A 20,532-nucleotide genomic window follows, 5' to 3' on the forward strand; every position below is an offset into this window, starting at 1 on the left:
TGTGCTGTTTACATTAACATAACGTTATTCATAGTAGTACCTATATAGCATTCTTACTGCAGTTGACAAGGACTGTTTCGGAGTTAATAGTGCTGCACAAGACCACTTCTCTGATCTGCAAACACAGTAAGATGCATTATCTTCTGAATTATGTTAGCTCTAGAGTTAACCACAGGATGAAGAGATGCCATCTCCGCCATGAACCTCATTTTAGCACAAGGTAAACATACTTCCCCCACATCAGCTAGTCTCACAGCATTAGTGGTGTGTTGTGATTGATTATCAGCAGGGTGTTGCTGAGATATGGATTTGTATCTCAGCTTTTTATCACTATGACTTGCAAAAGGCAGTTCCTTATTTACAGACCCTAGCTGTATTAAGTGACATTATTAGGTACTACTTCTGTTTAAGTGACACAAAGGCTTAGCATATTGGTGGTTTATGACATACAAGCTGTTTTAACCTGATGATTTACCCCTCACTTTTTCAATTTGTAAATAGGAGCTGCAGCACAAGAACATATGGTACTAAAGAAATTAAAGCTAAAGTAAATGGCATTAAAACAAATTCAAATATAACAATAGGATACTTAATCTGAATTATAAACCTGGATCTGTATTATACTTTTAAAAACAGGAAATAAAACCCCAAATATGAAAATTAACCTTTTAAATGATTTTTTTTAAAAGGCCATTTCAGGATTTTACTGTGATCGAATAATTTTCTTACTAACCCTCATTATTTAGATTTTATTGCATAAATGAATAAACCTCTAAAGATATTTTTAAATAATTGAAACTAGGTTTGAATAACATGTTACTAAAAAGTAGTTGTTTACCTTTTTTACTTTTGGATTTGTACATTTCCTCTGATACAGTAAAAGTACATAATGTGTTTGTAAATGCTTGCTATAATAAACACACTTTGTTATATTTATCAACATTCGCACAGAGCACAAAACCCACACAGGATCCAGAAAAATTATCAACCTAATGCTCATATTCCATACCACAGGTCAAAAAAGGGACAATGAAAAGAAAACTTACATCATCCTATCTTCGGTAACAGTTTATACATAGGGTAATAGCCTACTCAAAAAAGGAATCTCATTCCCCTTTTCATGTAAATAGGAAGTTTTCCTCATTATGATTCTGTGGACAAGCTCAAACCTATGGCCCATGCAGTATCATGTACCAAAAAGGGCCCAAAGTTCTTAATTTAGTTAAATTTAATTTAAGCACATGCTTAAATTATACCAAGCAATTCAGTTACAAACTGATGAGACATCAGAAAGTTTTTTGGTACAGCCTTAACCCTTTTGCACATTGGCAAAAATTATTTTTCTCAAATGCCATTATCACTTCATCTAAGCATAGCAGCAGAAGTACTTTTATACTAGTATAAAGACTTTCACATAACTATCACTGCTATACAGTATTTCTAGTCTACTGAAATATTTATTTTCAGAACTTATTCAACTTATGTATGATTTTTTCTTTTTCATTTTTCTTATAGTTTTGAAGTTCTTTTAAAAAGCTACAAGTAGCTACTCCAACAATTGTTTGCTATGTGAAAGTGAGCATCTCATCTGTGAAATTTTGCATTGAGTGCAAATTGTAAGTAGTTCTCCACTATCCTATTTAGATGCAGAAGCCATCCTGAGAACTATATTCATGAATGGAAAAGGAATGGCAGCAGGACCTGATTTTAGATTTCTCTTATGCTTCAGAAAAAGCTGCACGTAAAACAGTACTTCTGAGCACAAAATAGCTTAAGACCTGTGGAGTACGCCGACGCTGACTAAGCTCCAGCCAATGCAGCCTAAGCAGAGTTTCCTGGGATCTCCCTTCTGGGTGACAGACAAGCAGCTGCTTAGAGGCCGCTGCACTCTCAGCTGTGCTAAGCATGTTATACTGCTACTAGCCCACCATCTCCAGTAACCAGCTAACTCCTTACAGCTAACCATTAGCTGAAAGACACCAACAAAGGATGAAGCAGAGGTAGTAACTGTCTATATCAATATTTCTGGTATCTGATGCTTCATATTTACTCACTGTAAGAAGTTCAAACGTGACAGCCTCCATTCACTATCACTCTCCAAAACGAGAAAAGTTATTCAAGTTGAGCAGTTCACTGTCATAAAAGCAAACACAATACTCTGACCGTACACGCTTTTGAGTCAGTACATTCAAATACCAGTCATCAGATTTCTCATTAAAAAGCCATTACTAGCCTAATATAAACAACAAAACTCATGACAACGTCTAGTCCTTGCTCACTTCAAGAGTGCCCACATTTATACCTTTCTCTGACGGCCAGACACCCCAAGCTGCAGGCACCGCTTCTGCCCATTTGGAATCCTAGCCAAAACCTCTCCTCTGAGTTTCTACAATCTTTCTTTCAAAAACCTAACTCAGGTTAATTCTTTTCAAGGAAATACCACCAAAGCAAACAGCCAGTCTCTGCACATCTGCTGTTGCTATTTACTTGGAAGAATTTTGTATTTGAAAGAAGAGAAAGTTCATAGCATTCACTCCAACAGGGGACTTGATTAGACCATTGCCTAAGTGAACATCTATCACTCCTCCTCCCCACTCCCAAATAGGAACAGGTTACTTGGTGAATACTGCTGTGCAAGTTACGAATGTAATGTACAGATTACTACTTTGAAAATACTCTCTTCTGTAAAGGAAGTATCCCCTGAACAGACAGAAAGCTCTATCCCTTTGACAACCACTAAAGATACAAGGAAAACTGATCTGTAATAACAAGCTTCAGTATTTCCATTTAGATCATTTCTCGTCCTGAATGCTTACAGTTTAAGAACTAAGAGAGTTTGCATGTCATTTCTTTATTTCCACACATCAGCTTTTAAGAAAAACATTTAGGAAAACAAGAAATGGACTGCTGTATTCTTCAGTTTCTATTTCTTCTTACATTTTATTTTAAAATTGAAGACAACAAAACTTATGCCTAGGACAGAAAATGTTCCACTGGATATTTGTTTGATTCTCTCAAGGTTTCCAGAATAGCTGACATCCTGTTAAGCACAAACCTTTCCTGAACTTCCTAAGGCAAGTGAGGATCAAGATACTCCGAGAAACTTAGTTTATATACACAGAACTGGAGTTTCCATTTCAGGCCATTCTACTCTAGGGAATTCTTTTCACCTCAATTACTACTCATATCAGACACTAGGAAAACTTCAAGTTAGGAAGAAAGCTGGGGTTTTTTACTCAGCTAGATAGTAAGACAATTTGATTTATTTAACAGTATGACTGACGATTCTGTCCTCCTCTTTAAGGTGTAACAAAGGACGATTCCCTTTCCACAGTCCAACAGAGACAGGAACAAAAAGCTCCCATGTTGGTGTCACCAGATCATAAGGGCAAATTTGAGGCAGCTGCCTGAAACGTCACTCCTGAACACTGAACAGAAGAAACAGCAAGTTCAGCTCCTCAGTACAGGGTATAATCACGCCTTTGCTTTTTTTGGTATCCCAGATACCAAATCTGGGCACAATTTTGACAGGAATTCTGCCACTGATTTTAAAAGCTCAGATTCCACCTCAACTCTAAATTAACTCAACTGCTTAACAAATGAAGGAACAGTACCTGAAGGTTTGGTGAAGTTAGCAATCTTTATGGCAACTAAACTCTTAAAGCATTTAGCTATCATAAATTGTAGGTGGCTCCAAGGAGTGGTCCACAAAATTCTCTTACCTTTACAGTACAAGATTATCTACAGGACAGATGAAAGCAGAGATTTGTTCTCACACTAATTATGACGATGAGGTGGTAAGAAGGCAAAATAACAACTTTAAGACTCAAAACAACTGTGCATAACTTGATGTCTCCACAAGATGCTGAACAGAGGTAATGGTCAAACAGGCTCTTGAAAAAAAAAATACATTTTTTTGTGATGTTGATTTCTGGTGCAGTAGCCTACAAAAGAAGTTGCTAAAGAACTTCTGTCATAGATCTTCCCAAACTCCTCCTGTTAAGTCTATCTACATAAGGGCAAGTGAACTTTAAGGATAATTTTTCCCTTCTATTTCATCCTGTTACCTCACTTTTTTGACAAGTCTGGAAAAGTACTGCTTTTCCAAACATACTCAGAAAACTAAATTAGAATAGTTATAAGCATGATTTTTCGGGCAAAATCCTCAAAGCTAAGAGACAAAATTTTCCACTTTTTAGTGTTTAAATTACAGAAACAGGCTTGCTTAAAGACCAAGCCCTTGAGTCTGACATCTGTACAGTACTTTACACAGAATTTTAGGGATTTCTTCCAGGGAAGAAGACCTAAGCAAAGAGCAGAGCAAAAATAATCTGCCTACAGTTCCTACAGAGACTAACGACATCAAGAAAGACGGCTTGCCAAAAACAGAGTTTCCAAGATACAACATTTGACTGTAAACATACAAAGAATAATTTAAGAATGTCATATTTATGGTAATACTCAAATATTGCAAATCCTTTAGAGACTACGTGGTCCTACTTACATAATCATTAATTTATAAAGTAAGAAAGTCTAATACTTACATAGCTGTGACTCTTAAGGAAATCTGAAGGGTTGCTTGTGCAGACTTTATCCCCTTCCAAGCCAATTACTCTTTTACAGATATTTGATTTGGGGTCATTTGGGCTTTTCACAATTACAATATCTCCTCTAGGAGAAAAAAACAGAAACAAAAAGACAAACAAACAAAAGAGAATTCTAAGTAAAGAATATTAGGCTGCATACACATGTATCAATATGTATGCTCTAAAAATATTCTATTAAAAATACTTGTTTCTGCTGAAAATTCTTGTCTACAATTTTGGTTTTACTCAGTGTATAGTTCTACACACATTGTTTTTTAAATACATTTGGAAAGATTCATTTTTGTTATATGAATCATATATAAAACACGTAAGGCTAACTTTAATCAACAATGCTCTGATGAAATGAATGCCATTTAACTTGGTGCTCTTGCTACATATATATAGAACAGACCAAGTCCCTATATGCTTAGCAACCCCTGCAATTCTCTCTCCAAATACTGTTCCTTCAGTGGAACTTCAAATATCTAATCCAAGTTTGTAACATCTTATATTACTTTTGCCACTTGATGATACACATGAGACTGTAGAGTGAAACAGTCTATGCAAAAATGTGCAAAAACTTTGAGCCAGCTGTGCTCTAACATAGTAAAACAACAGTTGATCAATGGCTCTTAAAGCATTTGCTGGTCACTTTTCTAACATCCTATCCGAGCACAACAATACCTACAGCTTGATTTAAACTTAAGTCAAAATTGCCTAGAGATGAGAAGTCACATTCAGTGTAGTTTCACACAATAGAATTGGTTTAGGAAAGCAGGGGAATTCTCCATTTTCCAGACAAAGCTGTAAAAATGACACAGACTACATCCTAAATGAATTCTGACTTAAGTTGCTCTATAAAATGGACAGTTTGCTAAAAGCAAAAGAATTACTCTGTCTGCCCCCAGGGACAGAGGAGATGTATGAAAAATTAAAATTAGAAGCAGAGGAATATATGAGAAATAAAGGATGGATAGATTTTAGTTACTGACAGGCTCTGGCAAACTAAAGCTAAACTCCAGTCCCAACAAAGGAGCATACTTTCGAATGCAATAAAAGTGGCGGCTAAGATTCTCCGAAAAGACAATATCAGAATTTTGAATTGTTGGCTCCATTGATGGTCCAGAACACTGCAAATTAAAAATAAATGAAAAAAATTACCATTTGCCCATTGCTTCTTATCAAAAATACATGAATATTCAAATTATTTGCTAATAAATCACAGGCATAATGCAAAAACACAATTTAAAAAAAACATGAAATCCTCCCAAGGAACATTTTATACATTTAAAAGATGAGGACAGCCTACAAAGCTCCTGTAACTTTCATATAGCTCTATATTAGTCCATGATTGTTTACCAACTGTGCTAGGTACTTATAGTCCCCCAGGAATCATGCCAGCACCTAATCTGCAAGAAAGTATTAGAAGCAGCACTTAGGGTTCTGCCAGTTTACCCCTTTCCTCAGCCTCTGTGAAGGAGAAGCATCACAGAAGCATCACAGAAGCATCACAGAAGCATCACAGAAGCATCACAGAAGCATCACAGAAGCATCACAGAAGCATCACAGAAGCATCACAGAAGCATCACAGAAGCATCACAGAAGCATCACAGAAGCATCACAGAAGCATCACAGAAGCATCACAGAAGCTGCAAGAGCAGCTCACAGCCAAAATCCATTCTAGCCCGGAGCAATATCTGCTAGGGTTAGAACCTGTATGCACAGGGTTGCCCAGGACAGCTAGCGCTCTGCCTGAAGTTGGAAACAATAGTGCTTCTTAAGGCACTGTGGCCCCAGTCTTCTTGAAATAAGTACTTTCTGCAAAATGCTTAATGCTATTGTTTCCCAGTTGCTTCAGTGATTCCTGAACCGGTCTCTTGGCAAAAAATACAAAAGCCTAAAGTTGGAATAACTTTCATAAGGTGAGGATCTGCCTTCAAGAAACAGGGATTGACTAAACACACATACATTATTCCTTTAAAAAAAAAAAAAGTTTTCAAAAGTGAAGAAACCCGAAATATTGGCATTATCACATACAACAGTTTCAGTATTACAATATTTTCTTTTTAAATGTCATGAAAATGAAAAGTTACCACAACAATTCCTCCAAGGTACTCAAAGGCACAATGTGCTATGCAGCCATATTGCACAGTATACCCAAGAAATCGAAAGGTTTTTCCTAGGACATTGCGAAACATGGTACAGTGTTACGTTCTTCAGCTGGTTCTAGTCTATATTAAAACAGAAGAACATCATTCATTTGACAGCAAACAATTTAATATTTGTAAAAGTATGTTTTGTATTTTAACAACCATGCAACAAACAATATTTTTAAAAGAGCAGTGATTACAAACAACAAAATAATCAGATATATCTGGAGGTGAACATAGTTTAAAATGCCATCAAGAAGTTTTTGATTTACTACACAGACACTTCCACACATACAATTACTTTCCCAGTATTTCCCTTCCCCAGCTTATTCCTGAGATTCAATAGAGTAAGAGCCAAAACAAAGAAAACTTTGTAAGACTGGAGAAATTAGTGGGAGGGAATGGTGTCAATACTCTCTGCTCACTCAGCTGCGCTTCTGTTACTCAAGTTTGCAGACAAGCTTACCTGCCACATGTCTACATATCTGCAGCAGTTATGAGAACATCCTCCCCTCCACCGGGCTTAGTTGAATGGAAACTGGAAAGCTGTAATCACATCTTTAAACAGAGGCTTTGACTTTATCTGGATTACTGTAGCATACTGTAACTCAGATACAGTTCACCATACTAGAGCTTCCAAACCAAGTAATAAAAACAAAGAATAAAGAAACCCTGACTACCCATAAAACAGAGAAGATATATTGTTCATGTTACATTCAGTTGTCCTTTTTCTAATATAAATGAGGCAATTAGAATGAAGCAAAAATACGGACAGCACACAATATTCATAAATTAAACTGCTAAAACATTTATCTAAAGGCAGCTTTGAGGACTACACAATTGCATGTACAATCATGGAAAACAATGGTAGCTACAACAGCAGTAGCAGCAAGAACAGAGCCTGTCTTGTCTACTATGTATTCTGTACTGCATTTACCATAAACACAGAACTGCAGCCAGGGGTATAAAAACAGCCGGGGTATAAAAACAGCTAGGGTTCATTCTCTGCCCAGAAAATTCACCCCGGATGACTGGCAACTTATACTACAGATATCAGCAATACCATCGTATGGGAGTACATTAATGGCATTTTGCACAGAGGTGTAGAATTAAGATCCTATCCAGCACAGAACTCCAGCCTGTCTGAAGTACTTCTCTGGATTAGCACATATTAGATAGCTTGAAGTGAAGGTGCTGACATCAAAAACAAAATTCAGTCTGAGCTGCTACCATGCAGCATCTTGGTGCTATTTTAATACATAGAATTCTTTACAAAGCGTCAATTATTTGAGAACTACTCAAGAAAATAACATTTAAGGTCTTTATATTGCAAACTCCTTGAAACAGGAAACAGTGCTGTTTTATTTCTTTTTAAAAGCATGCAGATTTAAGATAACACTTATGAGATTTGTTTTAATCACACGAACACAGTGTAACTTAAATCATTGGCTTTTTTCAAGCATCAGTATTTAAAACCAAACACTCAACAGCAAAACTATTCAAAATGACTTGAAGATGTTTCACAACTGAAATTAAATTCACAGAAAATAGGAGTAATCAAGTGGTTAACTGAAACTCCAAGTGACTTGAGAGGAATTCAAATGAACAAAGGCTTGAAGAACTAAACAAAATGAGGGACAAACAATCATGTCACTGGGATGAAAATGGCTTGCCTAAATAAGACCACGTATACTAGAGGAATACAGCTGTTGACAGAAATCCTAGAATTTTCAGGGAGTTTTCCTTTCAGTAGACTTTCCTAACCACAACACTTGCAAGTAAAAGGCCTTAAGGTTCTCTATTCTCAGACAGAGCAGAGCAGCATAAGTTCTGTAGCAAAGAAAAAGCCTCTGTAAACATCCTCCAGTTGCCACGAACAAATATCCAAGTTAAACTCCAATGAATAACTGAAATTACTGCAATGCTAACATAAGTAAAATATTTACCTGATTTTTATAAGAAAAAGAATTAGTATTTTTAGTGCCCAAAGAAGATTCCAGTTACTCCTAAGAAAGCGGAAAACAAGTACTGAAACAAGTTTTACATTCTGCAAGATACCTGCCCAATTTAAACTCAGTAGCAGTTTTGCAATGAATTAAAACCACAGTGAGATTCCTTTCCTATTCTTTAAATTGATCAATATAGCTTTTCAAACAAATGCAGTAAGTTTAAAAAAAGAAAAAAGCTCTACATGCAGAATGTGGCCTACTTAATAATGAACTACAGACCTCCCGTTCTGTATTTCATGATGTTTAGCTATTTTACATTGGTGAATTTAGAAGTGTATATAATTTCTATACACAGCTTCATATAAGAGTTAATGAGAATTTTGCCTGAATACAATCAAAAGTGGCTTTTGCTCTTTATGTTTAGTATTTATATTATGTTTTAGTATATATGTTTTAGTATTTATAGATTTATAGTATTATAATGAAGAAAAAAAAAAGAATAGCATTCTTAGGGAAGAGTATTCCTTACCCAGCTCACTTCCTTGTTCAAAAAAAAAGATTTAATTCCATTTTTTACGTAAAAGATCTCCAGAATAAATCCATTTAAACCAATCTGTGATTCATCATTCTTAATATTAGCCAATAGTTTTCACAGCAATGAACCAAAATATAACAGAAAACAGGAAAATGTTCAATTGTTTCATTATCATGTGCAGTGCCTAGGACACTGTCACTGCAGGACACCTTGTGTAAACTGACACTGCTTCACTATAAACTAAATGTACTTTCAGCAGAAGCTATTCTGGAGACCCAGGAAAGTGATTAGCTCTTCTCAGCGCAGTACACTGTGAAAAGTCTGAGCTAACTCCTTGCTTTCAGAGGCAGAGTCACTGCGAGTCCAGAAGTCGGTTTTTTTTTATCGCTGATAAGAGAAAGATTGAGTGACAGCAAATCAATCAGAGCTGCACAACTAGCATGAATTGATCACAGCTATCTCACAAGAGAAGTACAACATCAATACTTCTTACAGCAACTGCTCCATATTGCTTCTCAGCTGAGGCAAACAGAAGGAGACCATGCAACCATCCTGTATTTCAGACTCATGCTCTTCAAAGCAATTATGTTAATATATTACAACAGTTGAGAGTTCAGCCACCTCTGGATATTGCAGGTAAAAGGGAACTGTATAGGATTTAAAATCTTTTGGTTGCATTGCATTGAGCAGTGTAGGCAGAAACTGTCGACCACTAAATGAAATAGTAATGACAGATTCCTCATCAAGAGCAAATGCAAGTCTCATGCCAACAGAGTTATCAGGTTACAACTAAAATAGCATTTTTTTTATTATTAAAATTACAAACATCTATATTTATCTATAAATAAACTTCAAAACTTTACTGAACATTTGCAACTGATTTTTTTTCCCTAAAGCTTAAGTGACATGTACTTCCCAATAGCTACACTGAACACGCACATTCAATTTATCTCCAATGTGCTCTGAATTAGGAAGGATGTATTTGTAAGTTTTTCCAGGGAAACACAGGGTCCAACAGAGTGAGCTTTACCTCCTACTCCAGCTGTCAGGCTACAAAACTAACCAAGAGGATAGCGCATGAGTCAACAAATCTCAAATTCTGTTCCCAGTTCTTTTATTAATGGGCTCTCAAAATCTCTGCAATTTGCAATCTGTATTAAAACAAATTCTTAACCCATGAGACAGATGTCATCGGTCTCAGTTTATAAATTTGGTACAATGAATTTTTTTTAAAGCGCTCAGGCTAAAGGATGATCATAATAGTGATGAAAAATATCGTTAACATTCATATATTAGGCTTAATGCTACTACTGCTCATAAAAGTTAATTTCAAATGAAGGTATACATATAGTATTATACACAGTTTGAGACTAAGAAGATGAAAAAAGAAAGAACCCTTAAGCTAACATTAAGACAGGTCCACCTTTAGAGGACATCTAATGTTTACTTCACAGACCACAGAATAACCAAAATTCTGAAAGTTTCCAAGTCTTAGGAAGTTACAACTTCTTACAGCTTCTAGTTAATATGTGAATGGTTCTAGTCTACTCACAGATTAAGCCCCATTAAAAATAAAATAAAAAAAATTACAGAATTTTTATATCACAACTGCTCCACTTTAAATATCAATAAAATGGTAAATTTTGTTTCCTCAGAGAACTATCAGTACATTTTTAAAACAATGACATTTTACTGATGAAAATGGCATATGGCTGAATGTTTTTCCTCATCACACAATTCATTTTAATACAAAGTCCTGTCAGCAGGCAATGTCACTAGATACACCTTAAGAGCATTAAGCACAGTAAAACAAATTATTTAAATCACAAGTCCCTTGAAAACTTAATGGAACTGTTGGATAAACATCCTTATCACAGAACTATTAGCATAAAATACGTTGTAATTACTTTCAGGTACTACCTACTAATTATATAAAACTTTGTTTTTAAACTGAAAATAGATATTGTTTAAAAAAATTCACACGTCCATATTTATGAAGTAGAATACAATGTGGTATTTTACAAGAACAGTATAGTTTATCCTCTGCAGCAAAGAGTAATTACATTTTGCATTTTATTATCTTCTGTTCATTTTTTCCTTACAGAGTCTATGCCTTCGTCATTTGATTTTTTTTTTGTTTGTTTATAAAATTAATCACAGCTAGCAGGGTAGGAATCACTTTGAGCCTTGTGAATGACATCCAAGAGATGGGAAAGGATTAGTTCTCAGTTGCTGCCAGTTATAGCGCCAGGTGGCTTTTTCTGCAGTGAAGGTGTTACTGATAATCCCATTACACTGGACTAAATCTTGCAGACATCAAAATTATCACCAAGGTTCCTTTTCATCCCATCCTTTCCAAATGACTGGAAGTTGCTTCACCTGAAAGAAGTCAAATCCACATGCAGCTGCTGTTTTAGCAGCCAGCGGACTCCCTGAGAATGCCAATCGTGATCCAATTTCGCTGTGCTGGTGGCCCCCTATTCCCTGTCCAATAATACATCTGTTAAAAAATCCTACAGCTACAAATCAAGTTTAATCCTACCAGGGACCTCATGTTGGTCTTGTCTTCCAAAAAGGCAGCAGGTTTTGCCGTCTATCTCTGCTAGTGTCTGGGGAATACTCTTTAAATCCCAGTCCTACTTAGAAGAATAAGCTAAGGATCACAAAACATGACCTCAAAAACCCTGATATGACTATATTCTGACCCAGAGGCATTCATTCTAGGTGAAGATTAGAACTTTGCATAATAAGATTACACAGCAAGTGAATGATATCAAGGGACTATCCATATGCAGCCGCCTGGTTTTCTATAGACAGCCTGTGCTCTGCAATATGCAGTGCAGACGAAACAGAGCTTGGTCTTTCTAGCTGAAATAAAATAGATTCACATAAATTAGTTGGCCACTTCCAGATTCCTAAATCCCCTATTACATCTTTTATTGACAGTTCCTATGAGGATAGCCAAATGTTATTCTCTTTTTATTCTTTGCTTCTGTAACAGAGTGAAATGTACAGAGATTGTCTAGAAATTAACATCTTGTTTGCTGTAATCTTGGATTATAATTAACTGTGTACATAATAAAATTAGGAAATCAATAAGCAGATTTATCATCTCCATATAACCAATGGCACTGTGTAAGAAGACAGTTTAACATACGGCACTAAAATTTTAAATGCAAGAAAATCAGAGTGGTAGCCAATGAAAAACGTGGCTAAACAATTACTGGACTTAATACTAAATAGACTCCTTTGACTATTATAAAATACTCCAGGTTATATTTTATTTATATAATATTTTCTAAGGCTTACATCACATCTATTCATAATTTTCACAAATTAGTTAGTTAGTTCATTGATTTTTCCCAGAGAACAGAAAGCCCTTTATTGCACACTTTTCTCCTAACCAAACACCTTTCCTCTTATGATATAACACCATAGTTTGCATTATGTTTTTCCCAAACAGTTAGTCTGGGGTTTTTACTTAACAAAACAAGAAAAACTGACTAGAGTTTGAAATATTTATGTCACAACTGTCACATATATGAAATTTAAGTGTATTTTAAAACTTCCACAAAAAAATTAATACTACATGCACTAGACGAGTGAAAAGTGCACATCACATTCACTGGGAAAGATTCTTCCCATATCAAATACACAGCTTCATAACTACAAAATATTTTAAATCATCTAATTATAATCATCTGAGGTTTCCAAACATCTAAGGAAAAATAAGGAACAATTTTCAAAAGATCTTTCCTTACAGGGGTCAGGCAAAACTTGATTTTATTTCTAGCTATTTTCTTCTCCAGAAGATACACTGAATTCAGTCTGGTGAATGCAAAAGAGCTCGGGTGATATTCTGGAGGAAAAGATTATTTTTGCATACTATCTCTACCAGGTACTGACAGCTTGTCTCCAACAAGCGTTCCTTCATCTACCGATCTCAAGCTAACAAGAAGTTCAGTCCTGTAAGTATAAATTCACATAATGCAATCCTTCAAAGACACATAGGTAGAGATTACCTATATGAGAACAAGCAATTTTTTCAAAACAGATTTCAAATGTTTTCAAACAGATTTCAATTTCTCACTAGTTCTATTTACCTTTGGGAGGCAATTCCCAACAATTCCACAACCCTGTGTAAAATGCTGTATTAACAGTCAGATGCGTTCCTGGGGTTCTACCTTCCTCTGCAACTCCACACACTTCTCTTTGCTGAATAGAGAAAATCCAGACAGCTAAGCAAAAGCATGGTCATACATGGCAAGTTTGAGCCTCTGAGGGATGCTGAAAAATTCTCTTAACAGTTTTCTGAAACAATGTCAAAGTTAGGACATATATGCCAAGGGTCTAGATAGACAGCACAGTCATTTTGCTAGTGACTGACAAAAATACACTGTGTCCCTGCCACAAGTGTCAAATAACTATATACATCTAATCTAGATTTGAATAGACATGTACAGTAAACATTTAAAATGAATATTAGATAACAAAGACAAAGAGTTTAAGTCACATTTTCATCAGGCACTTAAAGTCTATGACCCTACAGGGACTAAAATTGTCCATGGGTCACAGGTCCCATATACTTCCCAGCGCTGAAGCACCTTCTAGAAGTATGCAGATAATTTTGGAAATACCACTCAAAACAGAGAATAGAAGATAGGTAAATAATTTCTCTGTGTTGACAAATAAAGAGGCCGTTTACTTAAACTATTAAAACCAAAATCACATAATACGAGATGTTAAAATAAATAGTAAATCAGAGCTATTATTAAACACTTGAAAAATACAAAAGCAAAAAACAAGGCCAATATTAGCACTATCAGAAAATATAACAAGAAATCATTCTTTATGTTCTTCATCAATACTTCTCAGTTAAGAGCACAATCTTATAATGAAATGTCTCATGCATCCTCTACATAACAAAATGAGTTAAAAAACAGGAGAAAAAGAATACACATTGAGGCAAAAGTGACCTAAGCATTTAGGTTTTCAATTTACTTGAACATAGGAAAATGCAAAGTGAGTGCTTTTTACTGCTATTATTCTACAAAAATCTGACAGCGCTCCCAAATTGCTGTATTTATAAGCTTTAAATACACATATGTACATAGACTCAGTTACCTGTTTATTCTTCATAACACAAATTACACTGCACTTAAACATCTGCATTTATGTAATAAAAATATATTTTAATCAGTACTTTATCTCACTGCTGTAAAATTGAGGTTTTTTTCCTGAGGTATAATATATATAAAACACAAGTTCTGTAAGTTCTACTTCACTCTCAGATACAAGTATTAAAAAAAAAAAAAAACAAAAAAACAAACAAAAAAAAAACTTTCTAAACATCAATAGATGAGTGCAATGATATTCAGTCTAAGTTAATCCCCAGACATCCAAATCCATGAATAAAAATTCATCAGTTTTAAATACACTGAGCCTATTAAGCAAGAACAAAAGCATATGCACAAAAGAGCTTTTAATATATTTCAAAGCCCACAAGAGCCATGGTCTCATTAAAATTATAAATTACACAAACATGGAATGAAGATTCAAACTGCAGTGCAGCTAAGCAGATTACAGAAAACCCCGCGTTCCATATGATAACACACCATGGCCCTCCCAGATGGGGGCTTGGAACAAAAAGGCCATCACTGCAGCTAGGGAAAACCTCCTTGTGATCTCTGGTTTCTGTTCAGCAGATGACAGCCAAATAATATGTTGATTATTCTGTTTGTGCTGCTAAGCTTGTAAGATGGAATAAAAGCGATATGATCTATTGTGAACTCAATGCTAATGTGTTGCTCCACTCATAAATAATATACTGAATTTATTCTGAAACTATCTTTTTATCTGAGTTACAGGTTTTAAATGCATGAACTAAAATAAAAAGCCAGCATAAACTATTATTTAATTTAATGGTTTTAAGTAAAGGATACAGCTGACACAATAATAAGTGAGAAAACTGATTACTTAGTAAATCAGAGACACCTTTCTCAAATTTAGCAAATGATCACATGCTGAAGTGCTGAGTACCTGCAAGACACTGAGCACACTCCAGTCGCACAACCTGCATTATGACAGACACCAAACAGATTACCAAAACAGATTACCAAATAAGGCCCATATGGCTTATTTTACCACAGATAATTGCCCCAAATCCAAATTCCAAATGAGGGCACAAATACTGTTAAAACAGAAAATAGTACAGAAACGATCATTGTATACCTCCACTAATCTGAAGTCTCCCTGACTTAAAAACCATCCAAAAAACTACTGATCTTACAAATAGAACCAACTCCTATGTAAGAGGGGCAGCCCAAGAGGTCAAACCTAAGCATCTGAATTAGAAGCCAAGCCTTTCACACAGCTGTGATTTACTGACCAAAGATTCCATTTACTTACACAAAAGACTTGGACTTCTAAGTTGGATGACTACGAAAGGTGACATAATTAGCTTCTGTGAATATACTACTACTCTCTGCTCCCTGCCAATTCCAACCCTTTGTGTCATACTCAAATATGCTTAAAAAGAGTTTATAAGTTTTTAATAAGTGATCAGGCTTTATTTCATTGAAGTTTACTTACTTGGCTTGTTCCAAAAGTGCACAATTTGGCTTACTCTTTTCTTCATAATACACTTAATTTTTAAAAGGAAAACCAGTGGCTGGTTGTACAATTCCTTTCACAAATACTGTGTACAAGCTAAGGAGATGGCCTTTAGTACAAACAGAATTCTTAATGTATCTAGTATAAAAGACTTAAAATATACTACCCAGAAAAAAACATTTCTGGAAATCATGCAACTTAGGCAGCTTCTTATGCATCTTTTTATAACCAGAGAATATTCTTTCATATACTTATGAAAGTTATATATTAAAAAGGCTTCAGTAACAAACACACAAAAACACATGGCTCTGGCTATACTCACAGCAGTAACATCTAAGCTACCTAAAGCTAATTCAGGTCTACACAAACTTCAGCATATCACTGAGTAGATACAGCCAATGAAGGTGATTCCAAAACACTGAAGCACAAGGGAGGCTGGCTTGCTTAGATATCTTTACTGCTAGATACACGCTCCTGAAACAGGATTTCAGCAACTACAGCAGCTTTGGAATGGAACTGACAGCCTCAAAACAGGAGACAGAAGCTGAATTCAGTGAGGTAAAGAATAATGACAATTTTCTAAAATAAAGTTTGGCTACAAAAAAGCCAGATGTCCAATGTTTTGCACTTTTTTCATCACAATGTTATTTTAAGAGAAGTTATATTGTTTGAAATTTAAGTAGCCTGTAGTGGATGTTTTTTAATTTTGAAAGCAAGTTCTACTGGATTATTTATTTATGTTTTACCTAACTTTGTAACTCACCAAACTCAAAAAAAGATTTTAATTCTTGTCTAAAGTCCAAAATGCCTTTCTTTTTTCTTCATATGCATCTTACTGACCTAAACAGTTTACCATTCTAAACAAGTTCTTACAACAGTTACCTCTTTCAAAAAAAGAGAGGCAAGACTTCTATTTTTATAGTCAGAGAAGATATAGTGATGCTGCTCTACAGAGAGAAAGGATTTATTAATTTTTACAGTACTACATATTTGTTAGCACATTTCAAAACATAGTGCCAAAATTCCAATACCACCTACATCTAACAAATCATGCAAAAATGAGAATAACTGATCATCAGCTAGGTCAAAGTTTTATCATTAAAACTGCTCTACAATAATGAATGTTTATCACCAACTTTCTGGACAGATGTCCATCACATGCACCTGAACATTCCTGTGACTCGACACTCTCTTCTCCGCAGTGAAACCAGAGGCACTGTAATCTGTCTTGAAGCAGCTGATCAACATCACCACTTGGGAAACCCAGAACTAGCATAGCACTGAGCTAGGTCAGTAACTGTTTTGCTATTCACAGTGCTGAATAAATCATAATACCTAGCTCCTTAAAACACATCTGTACACATTTTAGTTCAACCATTGCTCTTTTGAATGTCATTACCAGACTAAAGATTGAGTAGCTCATTAATTTAAGACAGAATAGCTAATGGAGGGAGGGGGGGAATGACTGCTTGTTAGGGGATTCTACATCCTCTCAGGTTACTTCCACACTGGCAGTGCCTGAACAACCAAGCTAGCATTAATTTACCTGTTTAAGATATCTAATGAAGTGAGCAATCACAGTGATCAGTATACAAATGTACTTGCTCAGTACACTTGAAAGCTGGGTTTGCTAGTCTGTGGAGCTCCCCAAGAAATAACATCCTTACATGTAAGCACACCAGCAAAGCATTCCCACCATTGTGATCTTCTAGTTTTTATTTTCAATTAACTGTCAGTTAATCGTTCTACTCCAGCATAAGAACTTCCTGAATCTCATCTAGCATGCCTTTCCTTACATCAGTGGATGTCAGAGCCTGGTGTTGAAAGTCAATCTGAAAAACAATGCCAGCAATACAGATTCTAGACTTCAGCATAGTAGTTAGTAGGTAACTGTAAGCATACAACTAGTTAACAGTTCCTTTATATAAGAGAGAACATCAGACAGGTAGGGCAGTGCAACTGAAAAACTTAACAACTCAGCATTTGTTTACTCTTAAATTCAGACACACTTGCAGAATTCTCTCTTCTTGAGACATGTTACTTGTTTTGGGATAATATTAGAAGAGAAGGAAAATTCTCCAGCATGGAGAGAAAAAAAAAAAAAAAAAAATCAGGGTGCAGAGGGGGAGCTACAACTTTAGAAGAATTCTGAAGGAAATCAGTTAAATGTTTTCCAGACTTCGGCAGGCCTCAAGTGCTTTCCCAAAAAATTTGTCAGGATTCAGGTTTTATGATGTCCCAGAGATGACGGGCAAAAAAAGCTAAATCAAAAAAGAGCACTTTCTATAAAATTCTATATGTGGTTGAGGAGCAAACATTGTCTGTATTCCAGCACTTCCTGATACTGTAGATTTTTTAATAGAAATAACACAATTATTTGGAATAACGGCCTTAAAGCCTAAAAACCCTAGCAACTTAGCATACAACATTACATTTTGAAATACAAAACATGCCAATTCATAAGCTTTGTAATAAGAACATATTGGGAAAAACACTATAGCAATTATAAATTAATTTCAGTGATACACACAGGGGTTTTTTTTACATACATTCAGTGAATCTGAGGATCTAACAATACAAGTATTTTGTACTTTAGCATAAACACTAATACAAAATAGAAAAAAGTATTAAACTTTCATTCCCATAAGTTTTGTAATATGACTTATGTAATTTTCCCATCTTTAAAAATACCTATTTAATCAAGTAAGTGCAATCACATGCAACTGCAAACTAGAAACAAGGACTTCAAGATATCAATGCACTTAAACTACGTTTTTCCGATGAATGCACAAAATTTATTCTTCACATTTTCCAGTGATGCACTGAAAGAACAAATTGTTTTAATCTTGGAGGGTAGCCATTTGCACTTATGGGTGTTAAGCATTTAAAAAAGGTAGTACCAGTCTTTCTTAATTTCTAGATTTCAGTCCTGAAGTAAGTGTTATATGGAAGTAGAACCCAATATGGTAAACTTTACAGTGTATATGCCACAATACAAATAATACTTCTTTTCCAGTTGGTTACTGTTTTCCTTGATTTTATGTCTCTTACAACTATTTTTAAATTAATAAATTGTCATAAAAAGAGGCACTCATTTATTTAAAACAGTACAAAATAGCCTCTATGAAATGTCACTAATTTGTATGATGCTTATTAACACAATACATCTAATTTACAACTCATTTTCAATTTTATTATTCTGCAAGCTTCAGTAATAATATGCTGTTCATCCTCATAATCTGAAATTACAGAAACATATCAAATATCTGCACAGGAATTACAACGGTCATTTCAGGAATAACTTTTTTATCATCTATATTTATTAAACCAGTGGTTATCTTCTATAATCCTCAGCATATGGCACAGAGTCAAACATATTGCTTTAATTCATTTCCCCCAATTTAATTACTTCTATTTTAAAAGAACTGTTTACGTTTGACACAGGTTCAAATTTCTAATCGCTGTTTTTCAGTACTCACACAGACAAGCATTTAGTTATCATCCAGAGGCTTTCTAAAGAAAATCATATAATGTTTTGTATAATATCATAAAATTGGTAAGTCTTAAACCTCCACCACTAATCCTAGCCTTTTCCATGGAACGATTGGATAGGGAGTTTTTAAGCTTTTTCACACTGAAAAAAACCGTATTTTTCAGTGTCAGAACTTCCGGGATTAAACATTCTTTCCAGTTGTTGGCTCATGGCCTGAAGATCCTACACTTACAAACTTATCCCATTCTCACTAGTTCAAAGATTGGGAAAATGAAGCCATCTTCTTTGCAGTCATAATCCATGACTCATGCTGTTAGATACTTAAGAACATCTCAAAAGCAAACTACCTTGTTTCAGTTCACAGCATGAACTCAGCAGGGCACTGGATCACATGACTACTAGACCTACCTAGTCAGCTGACTCAATAGCTAATCTGATTTGGTGACTATAAAACTTTAATCAGTACAATCTAATACCATCACATTCCAGAACTGATGAGAGAAGCAGCTTTGGATATAACAAACACTAATAAGATTATGAATTAGAACTTACATTAGAATGCAGTTTTCTATCTCATATGTAAACCAAACAAAAAAAATTTACTGAAAACTGACGGGGCAGACAGAACTTTGAAGCAAAATGAAGAAATGTATTTTATTCTAGAACTGATAGCATTTTGCTCATTAGCGCAGAAGGAGAACAGCATATCCTGTATCTTACAAGGCACAATTAAAATGTACTACAAACATTAATTTGAAATAGGGGCAAATAAAAAACTTACATCAATAACATTCTCATTGAGAAACGCTGTTTAAAGTACAGAGCCTCCACTTGCATTAAAGTCCCATTCCAGTAAATTAAGTAAAAAGGTAGACAACCATGGCAGGTGTGTTTCCAATATAGAACAAACTCTTGCATCAAGCACGAAATATCTGAAACATGCTTTAAGGACTGCTGCTATTTTGGGGATAGTAGGATTTCCCCCCAGATCTGTACTACAGTTGTTAAAGAATGATGACAAACATACTTGCAGATCAAATTCCAAGCATACCTTTTACCAAATGTTTTGATTGTTCTTCCACTCACCCATTGTATTCCCTCTATTTTTTCCTTAGGGAATTCTCATCCCAAATCCTCTTAATCCATCTTAGAATCTGCATTTGACATAGGCAAGTTGTTGAATTGGATCAACAAGTTAATAAGAAAT

General features: G+C 35.1%; 1 protein-coding gene across 9 annotated transcripts in view; it reads right to left on the reverse strand.

Moving 5' to 3' along the window:
• Window positions 1-20,532, reverse strand: part of IMMP1L (inner mitochondrial membrane peptidase subunit 1) — a 39,184-nt gene that overhangs the window by 14,981 nt on the left and 3,671 nt on the right. For 2 of the 9 annotated variants that reach the window (XR_010389465.1, XR_010389466.1), the window contains exons 1-4: window positions 6,680-7,282; window positions 5,628-5,716; window positions 4,545-4,671; window positions 3,723-3,893 (exon numbers count right to left, since the gene is read on the reverse strand). Coding sequence is in view for 6 of the 9 variants with exons in the window: in XM_064512896.1 (XP_064368966.1) it covers window positions 4,545-4,671; window positions 5,628-5,716; window positions 6,680-6,784 (321 nt within the window). In the remaining 3 variants the exon portion in view is untranslated. Of the gene's footprint in view, window positions 1-3,722; window positions 3,894-4,544; window positions 4,672-5,627; window positions 5,717-6,679; window positions 7,295-20,411; window positions 20,480-20,532 lie in introns of those variants that run through there. The other 7 variants (XR_010389467.1, XM_064512893.1, XM_064512896.1 and 4 more) reach the window with 6 other exon arrangements.

Source organism: Dromaius novaehollandiae, chromosome 5 (genome assembly GCF_036370855.1).
Source record: "Dromaius novaehollandiae isolate bDroNov1 chromosome 5, bDroNov1.hap1, whole genome shotgun sequence".
NCBI lineage: Eukaryota > Metazoa > Chordata > Aves > Casuariiformes > Dromaiidae > Dromaius > Dromaius novaehollandiae.